General features: G+C 38.3%; 1 protein-coding gene across 4 annotated transcripts; it reads left to right on the top strand.

The window, feature by feature from the left end:
* Positions 1 to 8,369: 8,369 nt before the first annotated feature.
* On the top strand, positions 8,370 to 16,112 carry LOC125770582 (uncharacterized). 4 transcript variants are annotated; one of them, XM_049440314.1, is made up of 3 exons: positions 8,370 to 8,531; positions 10,652 to 10,741; positions 15,053 to 16,112. In XM_049440314.1, exons 2-3 carry the CDS (start codon positions 10,698 to 10,700, stop codon positions 15,831 to 15,833), a joined length of 825 nt encoding a protein of 274 aa, XP_049296271.1. In that variant the 5' UTR covers positions 8,370 to 8,531; positions 10,652 to 10,697; the 3' UTR covers positions 15,834 to 16,112. The 4 variants fall into 4 exon arrangements, with proteins under 4 accessions (XP_049296271.1, XP_049296270.1, XP_049296273.1 ...); XM_049440313.1 differs by having other exon boundaries at positions 8,370 to 8,899; XM_049440316.1 differs by lacking the exon at positions 8,370 to 8,531 and adding an exon at positions 8,912 to 9,031.
* The last annotated feature ends 8,368 nt before the right edge of the window (positions 16,113 to 24,480 follow it).

Below are 24,480 nucleotides of genomic sequence, written 5' to 3'. Positions count from 1 at the left end.
GCCAAACTTTAACCTGTGGTCGATAGATGGCACTAATGGCTACATTTTCTTCTTGGACAGCCATGCCCTCAGATGTCTGTGCCAGAAGTTATTCGAGGAACCAAGTTCCTTACCCTGTTTGAGAAAATGTAAAATTTTCCTCATTTTTCAGCAATGTAGCAAAAATTTTAAATGTGATATATTTTGATGGGAATTTGTTGCAATAAGTTTCTTTTCACTTAAATAGTGCTTTAAATTGAAAAAAGAATAACAAATCAGAAAAAAATTTCAAAAAATTTTTCCACTCGGAAATTTCATAAGGCTTACCCCTTACGATTTTTTTGGGAAATTTTGCAAAAAAAATAAAATTGTTTTATTTTAATGCCAATGGGTTGCAATGAGTTTCTTTTCACTCTAATAATGCTTGAAATAAAAAAAAGAGTGAAAAATAATAAAAAAAATCAAAAAATTAAAAAAAAATGAAAATTTTCCTCATTTTTGCACCAAATTTTGCCTATAACTCGGTCGGTATCCAACGGATCGCCAAACTTTAACCTGTGGTCGATAGATGGCACCAATGGCTACATTTTCTTCTTGGACAGCCATGCCCTCAGATGTCTGTGCCAGAAGTTATTCGAGGAACCAAGTTCCTTACCCTGTTTGAGAAAATGTAAAATTTTCCTCATTTTTCAGCAATGTAGCAAAAATTTTAAATGTGATATATTTTGATGGGAATTTGTTGCAATAAGTTTCTTTTCACTTAAATAGTGCTTTAAATTGAAAAAAGAATAAAAAATCAGAAAAAAATTTCAAAAAATTTTTCCACTCGGAAATTTCATAAGGCTTACCCCTTACGATTTTTTTGGGAAATTTTGCAAAAAAAATAAAATTGTTTTATTTTAATGCCAATGGGTTGCAATGAGTTTCTTTTCACTCTAATAATGCTTGAAATAAAAAAAAGAGTGAAAAATAATAAAAAAAATCAAAAAATTAAAAAAAATGAAAATTTTCCTCATTTTTGCACCAAATTTTGCCTATAACTCGGTCGGTATCCAACGGATCGCCAATCTTTAACCTGTGGTCGATAGATGGCACTAATGGCTACATTTTCTTCTTGGACGGCCATGCCCTCAGATGTCTGTGCCAGAAGTTATTCGAGGAACCAAGTTCCATACCCTGTTTGAGAAAATGTAAAATTTTCCTCATTTTTGCACAAACTTTTGCCTATAACTCGGTCGGTATCCAACGGATCGCCAAACTTTAACCTGTGGTCGATAGATGGCACCAATGGCTACATTTTCTTCTTGGACAGCCATGCCCTCAGATGTCTGTGCCAGAAGTTATTCGAGGAACCAAGTTCCTTACCCTGTTTGAGAAAATGTAAAATTTTCCTCATTTTTCAGCAATGTAGCAAAAATTTTAAATGTGATATATTTTGATGGGAATTTGTTGCAATAAGTTTCTTTTCACTTAAATAGTGCTTTAAATTGAAAAAAGAATAACAAATCAGAAAAAAATTTCAAAAAATTTTTCCACTCGGAAATTTCATAAGGCTTACCCCTTACGATTTTTTTGGGAAATTTTGCAAAAAAAATAAAATTGTTTTATTTTAATGCCAATGGGTTGCAATGAGTTTCTTTTCACTCTAATAATGCTTGAAATAAAAAAAAGAGTGAAAAATAATAAAAAAAAGTCAAAAAACTAAAAAAAAATGAAAATTTTCCTCATTTTTGCACCAAATTTTGCCTATAACTCGGTCGGTATCCAACGGATCGCCAAACTTTAACCTGTGGTCGATAGATGGCACTAATGGCTACATTTTCTTCTTGGACGGCCATGCCCTCAGATGTCTGTGCCAGAAGTTATTCGAGGAACCAAGTTCCTTACCCTGTTTGAGAAAATGTAAAATTTTCCTCATTTTTCAGCAATGTAGCAAAAATTTTAAATGTGATATATTTTGATGGGAATTTGTTGCAATAAGTTTCTTTTCACTTAAATAGTGCTTTAAATTGAAAAAAGAATAAAAAATCAGAAAAAAATTTCAAAAAATTTTTCCACTCGGAAATTTCATAAGGCTTACCCCTTACGATTTTTTTGGGAAATTTTGCAAAAAAAATAAAATTGTTTTATTTTAATGCCAATGGGTTGCAATGAGTTTCTTTTCACTCTAATAATGCTTGAAATAAAAAAAAGAGTGAAAAATAATTAAAAAAATCAAAAAATTAAAAAAAAATGAAAATTTTCCTCATTTTTGCACCAAATTTTGCCTATAACTCGGTCGGTATCCAACGGATCGCCAATCTTTAACCTGTGGTCGATAGATGGCACTAATGGCTACATTTTCTTCTTGGACGGCCATGCCCTCAGATGTCTGTGCCAGAAGTTATTCGAGGAACCAAGTTCCATACCCTGTTTGAGAAAATGTAAAATTTTCCTCATTTTTGCACAAACTTTTGCCTATAACTCGGTCGGTATCCAACGGATCGCCAAACTTTAACCTGTGGTCGATAGATGGCACCAATGGCTACATTTTCTTCTTGGACAGCCATGCCCTCAGATGTCTGTGCCAGAAGTTATTCGAGGAACCAAGTTCCTTACCCTGTTTGAGAAAATGTAAAATTTTCCTCATTTTTCAGCAATGTAGCAAAAATTTTAAATGTGATATATTTTGATGGGAATTTGTTGCAATAAGTTTCTTTTCACTTAAATAGTGCTTTAAATTGAAAAAAGAATAACAAATCAGAAAAAAATTTCAAAAAATTTTTCCACTCGGAAATTTCATAAGGCTTACCCCTTACGATTTTTTTGGGAAATTTTGCAAAAAAAATAAAATTGTTTTATTTTAATGCCAATGGGTTGCAATGAGTTTCTTTTCACTCTTATAATGCTTGAAATAAAAAAAAGAGTGAAAAATAATTAAAAAAATCAAAAAATTAAAAAAAAATGAAAATTTTCCTCATTTTTGCACCAAATTTTGCCTATAACTCGGTCGGTATCCAAAGGATCGCCAATCTTTAACCTGTGGTCGATAGATGGCACTAATGGCTACATTTTCTTCTTGGACGGCCATGCCCTCAGATGTCTGTGCCAGAAGTTATTCGAGGAACCAAGTTCCATACCCTGTTTGAGAAAATGTAAAATTTTCCTCATTTTTGCACAAACTTTTGCCTTTAACTCGGTCGGTATCCAACGGATCGCCAAACTTTAACCTGTGGTCGATAGATGGCACCAATGGCTACATTTTCTTCTTGGACAGCCATGCCCTCAGATGTCTGTGCCAGAAGTTATTCGAGGAACCAAGTTCCTTACCCTGTTTGAGAAAATGTAAAATTTTCCTCATTTTTCAGCAATGTAGCAAAAATTTTAAATGTGATATATTTTGATGGGAATTTGTTGCAATAAGTTTCTTTTCACTTAAATAGTGCTTTAAATTGAAAAAAGAATAACAAATCAGAAAAAAATTTCAAAAAATTTTTCCACTCGGAAATTTCATAAGGCTTACCCCTTACGATTTTTTTGGGAAATTTTGCAAAAAAAATAAAATTGTTTTACTTTAATCCCAATTGGTTGCAATGAGTTTCTTTTCACTCAAATAATGGTTGAAATAAAAAAAAGAGTGAAAAATAATGAAAAAATCAAAAAATTAAAAAAAATGAAAATTTACTAAGGGTCATTTTTGCACCAAATTTTGCCTATAACTCGGTCGGTATCCAACGGATCGCCAATCTTTAACCTGTGGTCGATAGATGGCACCAATGGCTACATTTTCTTCTTGGACAGCCATGCCCTCAGATGTCTGTGCCAGAAGTTATTCGAGGAACCAAGTTCCTTACCCTGTTTGAGAAAATGTAAAATTTTCCTCATTTTTCAGCAATGTAGCAAAAATTTTAAATGTGATATATTTTGATGGGAATTTGTTGCAATAAGTTTCTTTTCACTTAAATAGTGCTTTAAATTGAAAAAAGAATAAAAAATCAGAAAAAAAATTCAAAAAATTTTTCCACTCGGAAATTTCATAAGGCTTACCCCTTACGATTTTTTTGGGAAATTTTGCAAAAAAAATAAAATTGTTTTATTTTAATGCCAATGGGTTGCAATGAGTTTCTTTTCACTCTAATAATGCTTGAAATAAAAAAAAGAGTGAAAAATAATAAAAAAAATCAAAAAATTAAAAAAAAATGAAAATTTTCCTCATTTTTGCACCAAATTTTGCCTATAACTCGGTCAGTATCCAACGGATCGCCAATCTTTAACCTGTGGTCGATAGATGGCACTAATGGCTACATTTTCTTCTTGGACGGCCATGCCCTCAGATGTCTGTGCCAGAAGTTATTCGAGGAACCAAGTTCCATACCCTGTTTGAGAAAATGTAAAATTTTCCTCATTTTTGCACAAACTTTTGCCTATAACTCGGTCGGTATCCAACGGATCGCCAAACTTTAACCTGTGGTCGATAGATGGCACCAATGGCTACATTTTCTTCTTGGACAGCCATGCCCTCAGATGTCTGTGCCAGAAGTTATTCGAGGAACCAAGTTCCTTACCCTGTTTGAGAAAATGTAAAATTTTCCTCATTTTTCAGCAATGTAGCAAAAATTTTAAATGTGATATATTTTGATGGGAATTTGTTGCAATAAGTTTCTTTTCACTTAAATAGTGCTTTAAATTGAAAAAAGAATAAAAAATCAGAAAAAAAATTCAAAAAATTTTTCCACTCGGAAATTTCATAAGGCTTACCCCTTACGATTTTTTTGGGAAATTTTGCAAAAAAAATAAAATTGTTTTATTTTAATGCCAATGGGTTGCAATGAGTTTCTTTTCACTCTAATAATGCTTGAAATAAAAAAAAGAGTGAAAAATAATAAAAAAAATCAAAAAATTAAAAAAAAATGAAAATTTTCCTCATTTTTGCACCAAATTTTGCCTATAACTCGGTCAGTATCCAACGGATCGCCAATCTTTAACCTGTGGTCGATAGATGGCACTAATGGCTACATTTTCTTCTTGGACGGCCATGCCCTCAGATGTCTGTGCCAGAAGTTATTCGAGGAACCAAGTTCCATACCCTGTTTGAGAAAATGTAAAATTTTCCTCATTTTTGCACAAACTTTTGCCTATAACTCGGTCGGTATCCAACGGATCGCCAAACTTTAACCTGTGGTCGATAGATGGCACCAATGGCTACATTTTCTTCTTGGACAGCCATGCCCTCAGATGTCTGTGCCAGAAGTTATTCGAGGAACCAAGTTCCTTACCCTGTTTGAGAAAATGTAAAATTTTCCTCATTTTTCAGCAATGTAGCAAAAATTTTAAATGTGATATATTTTGATGGGAATTTGTTGCAATAAGTTTCTTTTCACTTAAATAGTGCTTTAAATTGAAAAAAGAATAAAAAATAAAAAGAATAAGAGAAAAAAAATTCAAAAAATTTTTCCACTCGGAAATTTCATAAGGCTTACCCCTTACGATTTTTTTGGGAAATTTTGCAAAAAAAAATAAAATTGTTTTATTTTAATGCCAATGGGTTGCAATGAGTTTCTTTTCACTCTAATAATGCTTGAAATAAAAAAAAGAGTGAAAAATAATAAAAAAAATCAAAAAATTAAAAAAAAATGAAAATTTTCCTCATTTTTGCACCAAATTTAGCCTATAACTCGGTCGGTATCCAACGGATCGCCAATCTTTAACCTGTGGTCGATAGATGGCACCAATGGCTACATTTTCTTCTTGGACGGCCATGCCCTCAGATGTCTGTGCCAGAAGTTATTCGAGGAACCAAGTTCCATACCCTGTTTGAGAAAATGTAAAATTTTCCTCATTTTTGCACAAACTTTTGCCTATAACTCGGTCGGTATCCAACGGATCGCCAAACTTTAACCTGTGGTCGATAGATGGCACTAATGGCTACATTTTCTTCTTGGACGGCCATGCCCTCAGATGTCTGTGCCAGAAGTTATTCGAGGAACCAAGTTCCTTACCCTGTTTGAGAAAATGTAAAATTTTCCTCATTTTTCAGCAATGTAGCAAAAATTTTAAATGTGATATATTTTGATGGGAATTTGTTGCAATAAGTTTCTTTTCACTTAAATAGTGCTTTAAATTGAAAAAAGAATAAAAAATCAGAAAAAAAATTCAAAAAATTTTTCCACTCGGAAATTTCATAAGGCTTACCCCTTACGATTTTTTTGGGAAATTTTGCAAAAAAAATAAAATTGTTTTATTTTAATGCCAATGGGTTGCAATGAGTTTCTTTTCACTCTAATAATGCTTGAAATAAAAAAAAGAGTGAAAAATAATAAAAAAAATCAAAAAACTAAAAAAAAATGAAAATTTTCCTCATTTTTGCACCAAATTTTGCCTATAACTCGGACGGTATCCAACGGATCGCCAATCTTTAACCTGTGGTCGATAGATGGCACTAATGGCTACATTTTCTTCTTGGACGGCCATGCCCTCAGATGTCTGTGCCAGAAGTTATTCGAGGAACCAAGTTCCATACCCTGTTTGAGAAAATGTAAAATTTTCCTCATTTTTGCACAAACTTTTGCCTATAACTCGGTCGGTATCCAACGGATCGCCAAACTTTAACCTGTGGTCGATAGATGGCACTAATGGCTACATTTTCTTCTTGGACGGCCATGCCCTCAGATGTCTGTGCCAGAAGTTATTCGAGGAACCAAGTTCCATACCCTGTTTGAGAAAATGTAAAATTTTCCTCATTTTTGCACAAACTTTTGCCTATAACTCGGTCGGTATCCAACGGATCGCCAAACTTTAACCTGTGGTCGATAGATGGCACCAATGGCTACATTTTCTTCTTGGACGGCCATGCCCTCAGATGTCTGTGCCAGAAGTTATTCGAGGAACCAAGTTCCTTACCCTGTTTGAGAAAATGTAAAATTTTCCTCATTTTTCAGCAATGTAGCAAAAATTTTAAATGTGATATATTTTGATGGGAATTTGTTGCAATAAGTTTCTTTTCACTTAAATAGTGCTTTAAATTGAAAAAAGAATAACAAATCGGAAAAAAATTTCAAAAAATTTTTCCACTCGGAAATTTCATAAGGCTTACCCCTTACGATTTTTTTGGGAAATTTTGCAAAAAAAATAAAATTGTTTTATTTTAATGCCAATGGGTTGCAATGAGTTTCTTTTCACTCTAATAATGCTTGAAATAAAAAAAAGAGTGAAAAATAATAAAAAAAATCAAAAAACTAAAAAAAAATGAAAATTTTCCTCATTTTTGCACCAAATTTTGCCTATAACTCGGACGGTATCCAACGGATCGCCAATCTTTAACCTGTGGTCGATAGATGGCACCAATGGCTACATTTTCTGCTTGGTGTAATTCTGCTTGGTGCTGAATGTGTAATTCAGTATTAATATTGGCTTTAAACAATAGAACTACAATTTTAATGGCACTAAAAGCCATCTTTATTATGAAATACATCATCCTTTTCCTTTAAAATATATTTCAAACAAACCAACCTAACAAACAGTTGCCACTATCAGTAACAACCAGGCGCCTCCATTAAGATTTGAACCACGTGCTCATATTCAAAATACACACCATGGTGAAAATGTGTTTCACCACACGGAGAGCTTTATGCGATGGTGAGTATACACAGTTACCATGGTGAGAAGCAACAAAACGCAACGATGATTCGCTCACCTTCTTCTGTACAAGAAAACCATTTATTCTCTTTGTTATCTCCTATCTTATTGTGACGAGAGTTTCACGTGTTCGATGCGAATCCAAGCGGTGCGTAAACTGTAAGCGTAAAAAATCCGGTATTTGCGCTACTGTTTTCTCTTTTGCTCTCTCGAAGAGCATCCAAATTTGAACGAGTACGGAGATAGTGTTGTAGAGGGACAGTTGTATTCTGTCGCTAGGTTTTTGGTACGGTAGAGTTCAACGAAGTGTGGTGAATTAGTCACGTACCTTTAAAAGTATCATCAGCTCACGGAGAGTGGCCTCTCGAGAAGAGCTTGTTAGGAGGAAGAGTTCTTCTGTTTCAAAAGCATAAAAGGCATATTAATCGCGTTAAATTATCACGCTATTATCGCTCACAAACAGGACTTTGATCAGAGGTGTTATCGTACCGTTCCACCAAACATTTGTGCAACGTACCGGAACTAACTCCTCTCACACTTTGATGAATGACAAAAAGCTCTCCAATTTGTCGCTGAGAGAAGAACACCAAACCCGTTACCGGAGCTTGTTAACAAGTGTGTTTGTGTGGATTGGTTTGGATACTAAATAGAAGAACCCAGTCAAACAGTGTTTTGAGTGTAGAAGTTTCTATTAAAACAATAAAACCTTTTTTAAAACATTTAACTACTCTCTTAGAAGAAGTAGGTACTTTATACAAATCAAATTACCGATTCCTATGCGATCTCTCTCTCTCTCTTTCTCTTTGCCACTTGTTTGCTCTCCCGCATTCGCTTTACTCTCTAGGGGTAGCTTTCCCCTTCTTTACTTCTTTCTCGGCCAGTTACTATACACAGCTAAACCGCAGACCGTATCTCTTCAAAACGGCATAAACAACCCCGTAAGTCACCGTCATCATCTTCGTTGTGCTGCAGTTCGGTAAAAATTTGCACATAAAAATCGCTACACTCTACTGTTACCACCCATCCAGTATCCTCGTTCGATCATACCCGTACACGCGTGTGTGACGACTGTCCGACATTAGCAAGCAAAACAAAAAGGGAAACAAATTTGACATCATCCCGAACAGCCAAACGGCAGCAGCAGCAGCAGCAGCAGCGTCGTGAGCGTGTGACAGATAGCACCCAATAACACGCAGACGGTGCGCTCAGTGCTCTTTCCCTTTTTTACTACGGTGAGGCCACTACTACGTGCAGTTTTGTACCAGGGAAGAATAAGTGCCGTGTTCAAGATTCGTGTGAAACAAATGTAAGTAACTAGGCCACACTTGTGGGGATCTTGTGCGTAAATTGTGTGCGAAGGGAAGATGTAGTTATGTTACACCATAATTGTGAATATATCGAAAGCTTCTGAAGTAGTGAAATAATTTATCGTTCGCCTGTGGATATGATTCAATTATCTCTTCCGTGTGTCAGTGTGTTACATCCTTTTCCTCCATCAGAATCTAACCCCACCTTAATGTGCCTGAACGTTACGTCATCGTTCCTCGGCAGAGGCGTTAAAATGGGGGGATGAAATAGGCGAAATCTTTTTTACAGAAAAAATTACAGTTTTAAAACAGTTACATTCGTGTATTAGTTGTTCAGTCGAACAAAACCAACTCGCAGTTAGTGTGTGTCGTTTGTGTTTTGGTATGAACATTAATTTTAAAACACTCCTCTACCCAGATACGGTTCGGATACGGAAAAACGTGCATTCACACGTCCGACAGACTGACCCGATTTTCATTTTTTCCTCTCCTTCCGTGTTTCCCGTTTACCTTTGGCCGTGTGAACAGACGATCAAATGTGCTAAAAACAAAAAAACAAAAAGAAAGCACACAAAACCAGTGCTGTTTCTCCGGTTTTTGGTACAGTTTTGTTTTCTTCTTTGCTGATGTACAACGTGCACTTTCGTGGGTATTTTGTGCCCCGTTCCTGAAAATAGATCATGACGGTACAACAGTGCACGACAAAATATTTCCTATCGTTCTGTGTCAATAATTCCATCGTGTCAGAACGGTCTAAAAAAGTGGGTTTTCGATACAAACCAGTGAACATGCCACCTGAGTATGCGGAAATACAAGTTGAAGGAACGATCTCAAGCGTAACCGAACTGGATGACACGAGTGCAGGGCAGATGGATGATTCTGAACCTCTTGAAACATCAAAAACAGAGTTAGAAACGTTCGCCTTGTGTCTTATGCAACGTAACGAAATTCGTTCCATCCCTCTTGGAAGCGGAACCATGCCCGGCTCTATCCTTCGTAGCAAATTTTTAAAACGAAAAAAGGTCACGCAGGGGACAAAATCGATATGCCGAGTGGCGTTTTTTTGTTTTGCAAACAGTGTTCGTATTGTTCCGGGAGCTGGAAGGACGCTTGGGCGCCAATCGTTCAGTTTGGTTCATGTTTTCTTTTTTTTTGATAAACATTTTCCATAAGACGAGACGGCGCCCTGTCTGTTGTTGTACAGGTTGATGGCTAATGCCGGCAATCGTGCATCGTTGTTGTTTGCAAGCAATGGATACTGAAATGCATTTGGCAAATAAGCACTCGAGCATAAACAAATAGAAAGTCGTCTATCGGTCAAACATCAGCCCGTTAATTTCATTATCAATATTTAGTTAAATTATCGTGGATTTTTTCTAGATAACTCTCGAGAAAGTAAAAGTTTAAATAAATATAAAATATATAAAAGCAATAAATTACCTGATCTTTCACGTAAAAATCTGAAACTAAGCATGAGCTCTGTCACTCTTAAGATGTGTCATTTTTGGAAGCTGTGTTTGTAATTCGTCCACCACACACACAACATGCAAGCAACCGTCATCACGAACGTGTCACGTGCGCCACTGACTCAACGCGGACATTTTTCTCATCTCACGTCATGCCCGTAGTGCAATTAACAACTGAATCACCGGCATTCGAATTCCCGACGGATCGGATTCGATGGCTACAATTAGACCTTCGTACTAATGAATGTATTGTGCTTTTTCTGCTCTGGTTTCTTCCATATTTAGTAAATCGTTCTTCTTAAAGTACGCGCTCATACCCTTAACAGGAACCATGTTTGCCCTCTGGTACTTCTCGTTAGCGATGGATGAGCTGAGGTGAGTAGAAAAAACCTTCGATTTAAATATTCCCTATAAAGTTAAACAGAAATGTGTTTTGCAAAAGTTACGCCAAAAAAAACAACTAAATCCTTCAATGCTCTAGTGCCATGCGAATGCTACAACAAGCAAACAAAAACACAGCCGCATGCTCTCCAAATACGCTGCAACATGCTCCACAGAGGCACGCCAAATTGGTCCCAAACATGGTTACACAGTGTCACAGACAGCTTCTGAAAATAGATATCATTATCGATGCTGATCGAGCAATCGATTCGAAGCGTACCCATTTTGTACGATCAGTTGACCTCGAAGGTGGCGCTTCGATGGGGCGCTTCCAACGTAACCAGAGGGTTTGATTCATCACAGCATTTGTCATCGACCAGATTAACGCGACAAATGCAGTAATGCGCATGGGCAGGTGCATTGTAACAAACATGCAGTCAGTGAGCAGATCGCACTTCTACCAACGAAAGCTTTCATCGATTGCTCGAAAGCTCGCTCGTGTGAAGCTTGCACAGCTTGCTTTGTTTATAAGCCCCGTGAAGTATGCAAGCTGTGGTACACCATGCATTTAAGGGTTATTTACCGTTGATAATGAGGTTGTTTGAATTTACGCAAACACCGAAACTGAATTAAATTGTTTTCACCAGTTGAAGTGTGTATCAACAATATGGTTTGCATGTTTTGCATACAAATAAACAAACTCCAATTGTGTAAACAGATCGATAACGCACTGTATCAGCCGATTATCTTATTTTATTGTTCCATGCAAAATGAGATGCAATAGAGAAATGTTATCTTATCAGACTGGAACTGGTGTAATAATAAATCTGACAAATTGATGCACACAGCAGAAAATAATTGATGCAGATGCTTGTCTAGCATTTAATTAGCGACAACGTTTGTATAACAAAAAAAACTCTGTTTTTAAACAACTTAAAGGATAACCAACATTTATGATTCATGAATATTTAAGTTGTTCTGTCCGCCATACGGAGGGTTTATTATTCAATTTTAAATGATTTATGTCGCAAATATAAATGTTATATTTTTAACTGATTTCACTACATAAAACGAGTGTAATATACGAAGCTCTCACAGTTGTGTTTGCTCAATTTTCAAACACAATCCCAATTAATTAGCTTAATTTTGTCGACGCACAGAAAGCGAATGGAAAACCAAACCTTTTGCCATGACAATCATCACAAGACGGTAAAAAACGACAAAAATACATAGGGAAAAGAACAAACAACACCATTATATAACACGCACCGGATGTAGCGCGTAATGCGCCCAACGGGTGTGTCTGACGTGAATTCGCACCGTGTGCCGACGAAACCGCAGGGCCGTGGACCAGGATTGTTATTTATAAATGTTTCAAAAGAATTTCCTCTCCGGACGGTTCAGTTGGTTTGGTGAGGACGGGGCATGAGTGTTTTTTTGGGGGTGGGGAAATCGGAAAAAGAAACCCACACAGCAGCTATCTCCTTTCATAAGGCGCACCCTGACCGTGGTGATTGTATGGCAAGGAAAAGTATGAACATGTCCTTCCCGGCCATGCGAATGTCAAGGTAACTTTTGCACGAACATTACCGCGTTTCAACAGATGCACTTCGGGGGGTTGGTTTAAAAAGCAACAGCTACAAACAACAAAAAACGGCGAACTGTCGAGTGATCGGTCATCTGGGCGTTGTCATGCTGTCAGCTGTTTCACTTTTTTACGGAGATAGTCTTTTTCCAACACTACAACAAAAATGAAACCACTTTTGGTGTAATAAATTGAAAAAAAAAAACACAAATTTTCCACCAGAACATGAAACCATTTCTCAAAGCTCAGCCCACCGTAGAATATTTGCATCATTTTACGATATCCAACAAACCATTTGTTTTAGCAAATTAAAAAATGAAAATGTAAACAAAACGCTAACAGTACCACCCCACACAAGGAAAGAAATATATTTGAGTGAAATTATTTGCTACCTCGACGCCATACATAAACTTCCGTGACCTCCCGGCCTGACACGAACAGTTGTTTCGCGAAACTCTTGTCATACGAAAACGGAAAACATTCGACATCCCCCTTCTCCCTCCAAGCTGCGTACGCAGTTTCGAAAGTGGAAAACAAACACCGAACTTGCTCGATCGGCATTATTTTCACTCATTTCTCAAGTTCAATGTCAAGTGAAGATGGCGTAACGGTTGCGTCGTAATAGCAGCAAAATATCAAGTGTTGCGAAAAATATGCACAACCACCGTTAATCGGTGATATTTGTTTCGTAGATGTGTTGTAGGTTTAATCCGCTTGCTACATGGTTTTGCCAAGCATAAAGATGTCGACTTAATCGGTGGAAAATGCAAAATAACATTGCTTACAATTAGTCTTCCTTTAAACATTTATATTATTTTTTATCTTAAAATGGGATTAACTCATACTGAAACTAACATTCAGATAGGTCAACAGACAGTAGAAATTTATATTAATCAATAATTTCGATAACAAAATCGATAAATAATCCTCGCATCTGAAGCACAGTATACAATTGCGACTTTTGAAAAGCAAATAACGATCAATGCAATAATAATAAACTTTTTTGATGAAAGTATTGCATACTTGCAGGCGCGTGCCGTCCTTAACCACTTCCATCTGATTGATCTATCCATGATCAGAAAGCCAGTGTTGCACATGCAATTTGAAGCTCGAAATTTTAACCCTAAAATGAAGCTTGGAACAACTGGATTTGTTTACGTTTCGACGAGAATAAATCAACAGTCTTAACCTATATCTTGAATGATCAAAATCTCAGTTAATCCACGCAAGATAAGATAAAACCGAGTGAGATCATTACTCAACAATGTAGATTGTCGTAAACAATAACATCACACCTTGCTTGTTTGTAGTTTAAACAAGACCAAATACTTCAAAAGTTGCCCTTTCCAAATGCGTCCCAATCAGTTTTAGCATAAAATAGCGTAACGTTATTTCGTTTGTTCAACGTGTTAGCGAGGTCGTGTTTTCTTGACCACACTCAGGTTGCTAGTTCCTCCATGCAACTCCATGCATGGACAGCCTTTCAGTCGGTGTGAGTAATAGTGTTGTAAATCTACCAACATCTCATAACACACACAACAGAGTTGCTATCAGTGCAGTGGTAATAATTAAAAAAGATTTCTGCAGTTTGCAATCAACCGTCACTTGCACCTTTTTTGGGGAGGAAAATAATCAACTTTGTTGATATAGTAAACCGTTGCTATAACCGTCGCCCACACTCATATTTGCAACAAACTTTTCAACGAGAAACGGAACTGATACCGCAGAACGGACAGCTCATTTTCGATCAGTGTGTATGTGCGCCGCGTTGTCGCAGGTGGACAGGTTCTGGAAATATCTGCTGGGAATCGGCACGTACACCTTCCGGTCACACCGGGTACGATAGAAGCCGCTAGCTATCTTATCGGTCGATGAACGCGTACGAAAGGTGGTGGCCAAAGTAGTAGACAAACTGCACCAGCAAAGAAAGCTGATGTCACTGGCATCGTTTGCTCGTGTCCCTCCACAGCTTATCCGTGTGTGTTCTTTTTTTCTCTCCAAACGATCGGAAGCGACTTTTGATGCGATTATCACTTTAGATTTGTGATACCACGAGACGGGTGTGTTGGTTTGTGACACCTGAAAATGAAACTGCACAGGTTTTGCCAAATGGCTGTATCGATGCGATTTGTACTCGGGGTGTTTTTTTTCTTTCTTCCCTCATCTATCAAAACCACGATGCCACGAACGGATCGTCAATACACGAGACACGACAATTGAATTAACACGTACAGGAAAGAGGAATGTTGATGCACGGTGACACAAACATGTACAGCTGACAGAAATTATAGAATAAGACCACTGGCAGCGAGATCACAAGTTGGAAAACGTTATACCACATGTTGCCAAATGTTCATTAAATTAATCCGTATACTTAGGTTCGTGAAACACCAAACTGTTTCAGGACAAATTGGATCAGCTTTAGCAGTGCAATGCTTCGCTTGTATCGCAATCAGATTGGCTTATTTCGATTGATTGTTGTTACTTTTGTATTAATTTTTTTTATATAGAAATATGTTTAAATTTACTTCCAACAAGCATGAATGTTTATGTTTCTGTTACACTTGTTTTTAGTTTTGTTTCAATAGTTTCTTTTACTATTAGTTATATTGTTTTTGTTTTGTTTTTCTTATGTGAACTTTTCATTCTTATTTTCTTTTTTTTTGTTTTTTTTTTCTTCTTTTTTCTTCTTTTTCTATAATTTTTTTTCACGATTACAGAAAACGCATTCCGATTCTGGATAGAATTTTTGCGTTTTTCACTGGTAAAAATCGAACCGTACAAGCACTACCGGAATCGACGCCTTCGGATGAACCAAAACCGAAAGCACCTGAAGCAAAGGTATCGGAAAAGCTCACAGCGGTAGAACCGACCAAGCCTACCCCTGAACAAAAGCCCGTACAGCCAGTTCGAACACCGGTGGTAGAACCGGTTAAGCCTGTAGCTCCTAAACCGGAACCACCGAAGACTCCCGTGTCCACAACACCTGAAACTCCCTCCGTTCCGGTGTCAGTGAACAAACCGGTCCCGGTTGCGCCAGCACCCGCGAAGCCAGCAACTCCGGTTGAACCTAGCAAAGTGCCCCCAGTCCTTCCCAAACCATCTACACCAGCAGTGGAGGAGGAAGTTAAACCGAAAGATCTTCCAAAGCCGGAACCAGTGGCGACACCTGCTCCTGCTCCCAAAGAACCCATTTCCGTACCAACTCCAGCTCCCGCAGCCACGCCCGCACCGGCACCTGCTAGACTTGTGAAGGAAAAGAAAGAGCTACCCTCACCGACACCGAAACCGGCGCCTGCCCCGGCAAGTGACGCCCCAACCCTGCCATCCAACAACGAGGACAGCTTCATCATCGTCGAGCAGCAGAAACCGGCCACCAAACCGGGCCAGAAGCCAAAGGTTGATGTTAAAAATTCAACCATGGACTTCCTGCAGGGCGAAAGTGGTCGTGGTGGTGCATCCGGTGCCACATCTCCATCGTCCCTTTCTGCCGACAGGTAACCGAAAAATAAACACACACGCTTTAGACACTAGACACGTTGGCTGATTTACGGCAGTAACGGGTACTGCTGCTCCTTTCGAAGGTGAAATCTAGCTGGGCGTGTGGGAGCTGGCGGATGGAAGATGGCTTTGCTTGCGTTCAGGCGCATAATGTCTGATGAGCTGCTAAATTATTTCACCTGTTCACCAATGTTTGGCCCAAGCTATTCGTTAATTTCGTACGCTGTAGATTAATTCTAGAAGGTGAAATATAATGCGAGTGTATTGTGCTGCGATAAAGTGATGTCTATTCTTTAATCGGGGCAAGGGTACGGGGTGTTAGCATATGTCCTTTATGTTGATGATCCCAGTGGATTTACTTATTTACTAATCAACAACGTCTATTTGAAATATTCAAAATATTTGCCATAATAGTTGATAAAACTGACTACAATAATGCATGTGAAGTAGCAACAGATTGAAAAACATGGTTGACAATTTCACCGCAAATCACAATTTAAGATGTTTGAACGCGTTACATACGCCCTAGATTACCCTAGATTATTGTTTTCATTAATAGTGTGACTAAAACAGTGAAATGAACGGATGATAACCCAATCGCTTAGTCAAGGTTTGCCCAAAAAAAATTTTCCCAAAAGAAAGCTAAAGCTATAGCCTTAGAAAATTTTCAAATTTATAGATTTTTTTTCATTTTTTTAATATTTCTCATTCTTTTTTTATTTAAAGCATTATTTGAGTGAAAAGAAACATATTGCAACAAATTTGCATTAAAATATATCAAATTTATAAATTTTACTAAATTGCTCAAAAAAATGGCAAGGGGTAAGCCTTATGAAATTTTCGAGTTGAAATTTTTTTTTTCTGATTTTTTATTCTTTTTTTTGTTTAAAACACTATTTGAGTGAAAAGAAACTTATTGCAACCAATTGGCATTAAAAAAAAAAACAATTTAATTTTTTTGCAAAATTTCCCAAAAAAATCGAAAGGGGTAAGCCTTATGAAATTTTCGAGTTGAAATTTTTTTTTAATTTTTTTGCTATTTTTTACTCTTTTTTCAATTGAAAGCATTATTTGAGTGAAAAGAAACCTATTGAAACAAATTTGCATTAAAATATATCAATTTATAAATGAGGAAAAAAATGAGGAAAATTTTACATTTTCACTAACATGGTATGGAGCTTGGTTTCTCGAATAACTTCCGACACGGACGTCTAAGGGCCTGGCGTCCGAGAAGAAAATGTAGCCATTGATGTCATCTATGGACCACAGGTTAAAGATTGGCGATCCGTTGGATACCGACCGAGTTATAGGCAAAACTTGGTGCAAAAATGAGCCTTATGAAATTTTCAAATTTTTATAATTTTTCAATTTTTTTATAATTTTTTATTTTTTTTTGTTTAAAACATTATTTGAGTGAAAAGAAACTTATTGCAACCAATTGGCATTAAAATAAAGCAATTTAAATTTTTTTTGCAAAATTTCCGAAAAAAATCGTAAGGGGTAAGCCTTATGAAATTTTCGAGTTGAAAATTTTGTTAAATTTTTTTTCTGATTTTTTATTCTTTTTTTAATTTAAAGCATTATTTGAGTGGAAAGAAACTTATTGCAAAAGATTCGCATTAAAAAATATCAAATTTAAAATTTTTGCAAAATTTCCCAAAAAAAGCTAAGGCTATAGCCTTAGGAAATTTTCAAATGTATAGAATTTTTTAAACTTTTTTATTATTTTTCATTATTTTTTTTATTTAAAGCATTCAAAATGCTAAAAAGAGTTGTTATTCTCATCTCTAATCGAAACCATCGATCATTTCGTCGATTAAATGAAAGAAAACATGAAAGTGATATTAAAGGCATCTACTTGAAAAGGCCATCTTTAGTTCCATTTCCGTTTTTCGAGCCAAAAAAACGTCATCTTTGGCAACACTTCCAACGATTTCCACCGTCCATTTCCGATCGCAACAATGTTACATGTGCCAAAATGTGTTGTTCGAACGACAACTTTTGCTCTTGAAAACTATTAGCAACAACGGTTGCTAGGTCCCGATCCCATAAAGCGGTTTACCGGATGATCATGGGCAACCCTTGCCAGACCGAGCGCCTGCAGCTGCAACACTCGACGATCGGTCGACGAGCAATGAGTCGAAGTACTGGCTGCACTGACGGGTAGGTGGTAGTGGTGTCTCATCTTTCGACGATGTTTGGCGTTCGGGTTTCAAACGTACCGCGGCTTCTATAAAAAGACCCATACCGATACCCGGCAACGCCTTATAAATCATTGCCACCGGGTTGCTGCCGATGCACTATTACCGTCTGCTCTGGCACAATCCACGATCGTCCGGGTTTTTGCTACAGCTCAAGCAGCCAACATCACGGACATTTACGGACGTTTATTACGGGTGACAGTTTCAGGCTCAGAGGTCCGTGTGGAAGCGGTTGTTTCCCGCTGGTCGCTTGTCACTTTCCCGACCAGCGATGTTTATATTTAGGTCTATCACACTGCAGCAGACTGCAGTCGCAGGTTAAATGCAGCGACTCCACACAGTTGCCGGGGTTTCGGCAGGATTAATTCTTGCTTCCCTTACCCTGTAGCTGGACCCGTCAAAGCGAAGATAGAGAGAAACTCGAAGGAAAACTTAAAATCCGAAGTAAATTTATCTCGTCTATAAACCGACGGTAACAGTGGACAACTTTCTGCAGCAACATTTACGTCATTCAAGCCAGTTACTTTGATTGGTCTTCCGTGCGGTATCGGGGCCGAATTCTATCCCGGTGGAACGTGGTTTCGTGTGGATCGACACCTATTTTTAAACGACAAGAGACCACAATCAGAACGCACCCCGATGATCGTAACAGACACGCGCCAACATCTAAAGCGCAACGCACTGCGCTCTTCCCGGAGCGGTTGCAGTTCGTTGCAGTCGTACGCTTGAGCATAAAGGATTCGAAATGAATGCAGACAAATTGCACACCATGCCGTTTCGTACGCAAATACGCCAACGAAAAAGTAAAACAAAACCCCCATAAACTCAAGAACAGATTTTACGGCAGCGTGTTTTAATTATTATTTCGTTTCACCGTTCCGGCACATAAAAACGAGCAAGCAAAGACACGGCTAAGTGTAAGATGGAACAGGAAAGAAAGCGACTGTTCGCTTTGACCTTACCGACCTTACGTATGGCCGGAATGGTCGGAACATTGGTCCAGATATGCAACATGAAACCACGGAGGAAAAACACTCGAACGGACGATGAGGAACGGTTTATTTTCTCCTCCCGGGGCAAAAATTGGAAATAGCAAGAAACTGTTCAATTCGTCAAAAGTACGCTAATGTTTTTACAGATTTAGACGCCCTGCTGGTTTTGTGGCGCTTCAGAAATCGTGGAAGGTAGCTTACAAAGGGGTTTTTTGCTTTGATGCATTCTATTTACTGTTCCGTTGTTTTGGCGACAAGAAAAGCGTATAAAGTAATATAAAAATATTATTGCAACTTAGATCGTTCATACGTGAAGGAGAAATTTTCTTAGATCAACACAAATTGTGAAGCATTTTCCTTTTGATCCCATTGAAACAAACATACTTTAGTAACGCTACATAAACAAAACGTTTTCCTTTAAAATCTTTCATGTAAAAATAATTTACATAATACAAAAGGAACTAAAACAATAAAATCTTTAAAGCACTAGAAAATCTTTTTTTCTCTCATCACACATGAAGTACCAGGCTGCTCCATCGTACCGATCGGGCGCACCGGGTGGTACGTGGTGCACGATCCTGCTTACAACATCCCACGATCTATTATAAAATCTCTGTTATGAAATTGCATCGATCTAATTTGGATGGTGATTGCGGCAGCGAAAAGCAGCAAGCACACATCTGTCAACGCGCTGCAGGAAACAAAAATTACATTTGACGATCGCGATCGGTGCAAGATTAGATACGCGCCAAAGATTGGTTGTTTATTTGAGTCTAAATTTAGCAAAAGCCATCAGTAAAGGAATGGTGAAAGAGGAGCGGAAAAAAACAACACACTTCGGAGGAAGCAGCGTAACAAAAGGAATCGAAATTGACGTCTTGTCCGATTGCTTTCCCAGAACCCGCCATTGTCAGGATTCCGGCTCAGTTTTAATTTTGATTTTGGTTTCTGTCGGGCATTAGATTAATAGCTGTTTTTCAAACCCCGAAAGTCACTGATTGAGTGAATGTCTTTCCATGCTTTGTAGCACAATTTTTCTTGAATTGTTTCCCAAGAAAACAAAATCTCTTAAGGTTGGTTAACATTTTCATTGAAAGCATCCATAAATTATCGGGACTATTTATTTGGTTTGCATTTGAAGTAGGAGATGTTCTACAGTTATGTCAATAAAATTACGACCCAATCGAATCGCTTCTGACTGATCGTCGTTCGATCGTACACACGCTTGAAGATCGGTCCGTTTTCGGTACCGTTTGCATTGCGCACTGTACCATGGCTATCGTACCATAAACACACCACCCAGCTTCAATCGCCCTCGTCGCCAGAGCGGTAGTTGCGATGCTCTTGCCATGGATCATTTATGCCACAAATGATGGATTGCCAACCGAACGTGCGTTTGTGAGGGTGCGCTGTTTTTCTCCCGAGAATACCGAGAATTTCCACGTTCCACAGATTGAACGGTACGAACAACAGCAACAGAACCAGATGCGAAATAAATTCTCCCTCTTCAAACCCATCTCCCGATCCTCCCAACCTTCCCTCCGGACGTCCAAACCATCAAATTGATAAATTGCTCCGTCGTACAATGTTAGAGGAGTCAGAAAGGGCAGGAGAAGGTGGGACGAAAAGCACAAAAAGCAAAACAATTTCCATTAAATTTTTCATTCAACTTCTACAGACTCTGCGGGATGTGTGTATATCGGCAGGTATGCTTTATCCTCCTACCACGACCGGCACCGGTTTGCCATTTATCGACGCGAATTGCGGGTGTGTTCGGCACTAAAAATATAACCTATCTCACGGTTCACATCCCGTCAACCGTGCACGATCGAATGGGAAGTTTCAGCTGCTGTGCTGTGGCCGAAAAGGGGGCACTATTTAGATTACGGCATTGTTTGTAATGCAAACATGGTGCTACCATCTCCGGTCTTCGCTTAACGGCGATGTTGTGCTAATAGAAGCATCCAGCAATTCTATCGTTGGCAAAAGGTAAATTGAAAATCGATCATAAAGACTCATCAGCGGAGGTTGATCGTCCTACGCGAATGATTTGCTGAAGGGATTTACAGTAGTTGGTGCCAGTTTAAATCCCTGCTAAACAGCTGTCGAACCAGTTCCATTCGTTTTTGAAATTTATCAGAAACGTTACTAGAAAAACTAATAAAACAATACGGAGGTTAGACTTACTAGTTAGTAAGTTAGTATTTTTAGTACAATGTACTAATTACTAAGAAAAGTGTAAATACAAGAATTGAAATGAATCCCAAGTTTTTCATAAAAAGTGTTTGTATTTCCGTGCCGCTTTTATCAAAAAATAATTATATTAAAATCGCATTTACTCACATTGCCCAAAAAAAACCCATGCACTTATTCGCACCACTGTAAGAGATGCAAAACTTTAAAAAATGCATTTGACACGAGGACGCGCGTGGCTACGTGTGGCTTGCCTTGGCAATGGCCGCAAGTTTCTGTGTAGTACGGCCAAATCTAACCAACACCGCTGCCAAGCAACCGGTCAACGGACTTCAACAGAAAATTTTTGGGGAGGTCTGCAGTTAACGAAGCCAAAGATAAACTCGGCATGGGGTGGCGTGAAGTGCTGCATGGTTGGACATCGGGCCCCTCGGGTGGGGGTATAATTTTTCGGCATCTTCAACTTCAAGTGACCGAAGGACCAGATGGTGATCGGTCTAGCGATCGGTTCTATTTAGGCACACGACCGTGTATCTTCGCACACATACTCTTGAGTTTGGGTGTCGTTGCTCGTTGGCAGAGATAAAGGAAGAGACAAAGACAGTATGTCTAACGAGTTGGTTTCTAAAACCAACGGAAGGACAATGCACAAAATGGTGGATCACTTGTGAAACATTAAAACTTCATGAGTATCTACGATCAAAAGTATAAACAAATGGATTTGAAAATTTAGCTAAATCGAGATCAACATCCCAACAGTGCAATTGATGTTATATGCCTCACAGAAACTTATAAGGCACTCCCCTTACTGACGTTGGGTGACAAAACAAGCAAAAAAAACGAGTTGCCTTTAAGCAGAAACATCGGCATGGCGTTTGGTTTAATTTCTTCAATCTGTTCCGTGCAGTTCTGCTTCGCTCCACAGCAGCACGCACCACAGTTCTAGCAGCAGATCGCATTGGGATGGTTCGCTAAGGTATGTTGTTTTGGGCCAAAAATAAGACCAGCCCCGGACCCGGGACCGGGTTGAAAATAACGTCCAACCCGCATGCCTCGCCAGCCATCGCCGGTTTCGGTTGTCGTCATTTCCACGTCACTAGTTCCCGAACGATCTTTCGCTAGCGTGGAACGCTCACCGGGAATGTTTGCCATCGTTCTGCCACGTTGCACTCCCGGTTCGGTGTGTTGTACCATTCATTTATTTTCTTCATTTTACCATACGTTTACATACTTTCGTATCGTTTGTGGTTTTGGGGTCTTCACACAAGCACTAAACTGCACGAACATTTGACTGACGAAAGATTGACGCAACAACTGTGGCTGGGGGGAAGCTATTTTCAACGACACCACAATGAAAGGTCATGCAATGCGAAAACGGATCTCGCATGCATACGCTTTGCATGTCACTGATTATCATTTATTAAATGAAAGACATAAGAATCTCACGCTTTCCTTACGATAATTATTCATAATGAAGTGCTTGTTTGGTGTCGTTCGTTTACTATACGATTCCTACTCAAAAACAGAAATTGATTTTCTGTACGTTTCACATTCGTAAAGAGTTCGCGTGAGCTGACAAATGCATTGATAGGCTTTATCGTAGGTGTCGAAGCAGAACGCGAACGCAAGGTTGAAACGATACGAGGTGGAACTCATTATACATGGTTTCGATCCAGCAACACTTATGATATTAGTTTCTATTTATGACAAAAATAGAACGTTATATCGATAGTAGAAAGCCACATGCAATCGCTCAACGATTAGACACGTAAGAGCGTGATATTGGAGAGAAATTAGCATGATTGTTTTTTTTCTTCTTAAATTTATCTGTATTTTGATCGTAAACAAAACTGAAACAAGTTTAATTTAATTAGTCGTATAAACTTTCCAAAACAGAAACATAAAATTAAACTAATGTACTCGTAACGCATAACGCCTTGTTGTAAATACCCAAAAGAGCTCATTTTTTCCTCCTTTTTATCATACAGAATAGTATTACATTGGTGTCATCATCAGCATTAACTACTTCCTTGCCAAATGGGTTTCTTCAATCGAATCGATAACATAACCTAGAGTTAAAAAAAAAGAAGTAACAAACTTATTACTATTAAGCTATCTCGCTTTTGGGACGATTGGGTAACTAATCCAAAGCTATCTGCTCCAGGGCAACTGTTCAGGGCAATTTCCATACCATGTTCGCTTCCTTTTTGTTACAGAGATCGATTTATCGATCATTTGACCTTTTGCTTTTTGTCTTGTCTTGTCACTGTTTCCAACAGTTCTTCGTTGGATGTGTTGGGTGTGTTGTGCAATTCAAAAGTTAAGCTTCCACACGTTAAACACGTTGCATTCGAATGTTCTAGTAACTTGCTTTCTTTTTTGCCACTAATAGGTTAGCTTGAAATTCGGTCACCATTGACATTACACCTGCAATTATTCTTTACTAACCTCAAATGAGCCTTCACCTTCGATCGATCATACTGGTGACAAACTTTCAACGATGGGAAACAACCCGCAATCGGTCTCGAACGAGCTGCTGATGATTGTCAATTAACTAACCGATAATCTAAATGAATGTCTACTCGAGCGAGAAAAAGAGTTGCTGCTGTCACGGAATCCATTCATGGACGAGAAGTGTGCGATAAAATTAATTGTCCTAATGCTGCTCGCTCTAATCCCTTTTCCCGTGTCCCTACTTCTTGCCGCTCGTTTAATGCGCACGTTCGAGACATCCGATAGTGTTATCACGTGTGTAACGCCGTGACGTCAAGTATTTCCCCGTTATAGAGAACGGTGACGGAGCAGGATCGATCGATGGTAGATAGGACAGGGAATGGCCTTAAACGAGCCCCCTTGTTTTCCAGCAGATACCGACCAGAGGGTGGGCATTAGTAGCACACCCTCAATGATTCACGACGCTCACTTCGTATGACTTGCCGTGCCGCTTCATGAGTTCAAGGTTACGTAACGTGGCCAGATGGTTGCATTCCGTTGAAAAGGATGCATCCTTTGGTGTTGGTGAGGTGTTTCTTCCCTTTGCAATGTGTTTGAAAAATGTTACAGTATTGGTTGCTTTTTGTGTGTTTTCTTGTTTTGAATTTTATTAGCGAAAAACTACACGTCTTTTTTGAATGATTTAGGCAGTTATTCTATACACATTGTGTGGAAGATATACTATGTACTAATAATAATATTTCTAAAATCAATAATTCAATTCACCATAGACCTTCAGTAAAATAACTTTACTAAGATGAGCTGAAA

Source organism: Anopheles funestus, chromosome 3RL (genome assembly GCF_943734845.2).
Source record: "Anopheles funestus chromosome 3RL, idAnoFuneDA-416_04, whole genome shotgun sequence".
NCBI classification, from domain to species: Eukaryota; Metazoa; Arthropoda; class Insecta; order Diptera; family Culicidae; genus Anopheles; species Anopheles funestus.
Note: the sequence above shows the minus strand (reverse complement) of the source record. Positions and strands in the feature narration are given on the sequence as shown.

Bases quoted from the DNA above. Each gene is read 5' to 3' on its own strand.
- LOC125770582 (XM_049440314.1), top strand. From the start codon at position 10,698: ATGTTTGCCCTCTGGTACTTCTCGTTAGCGATGGATGAGCTGAG. The intron at 10,742-15,052 runs GTGAGTAGAAAA...TCACGATTACAG, and splicing joins TTAGCGATGGATGAGCTGAG to AAAACGCATTCCGATTCTGG.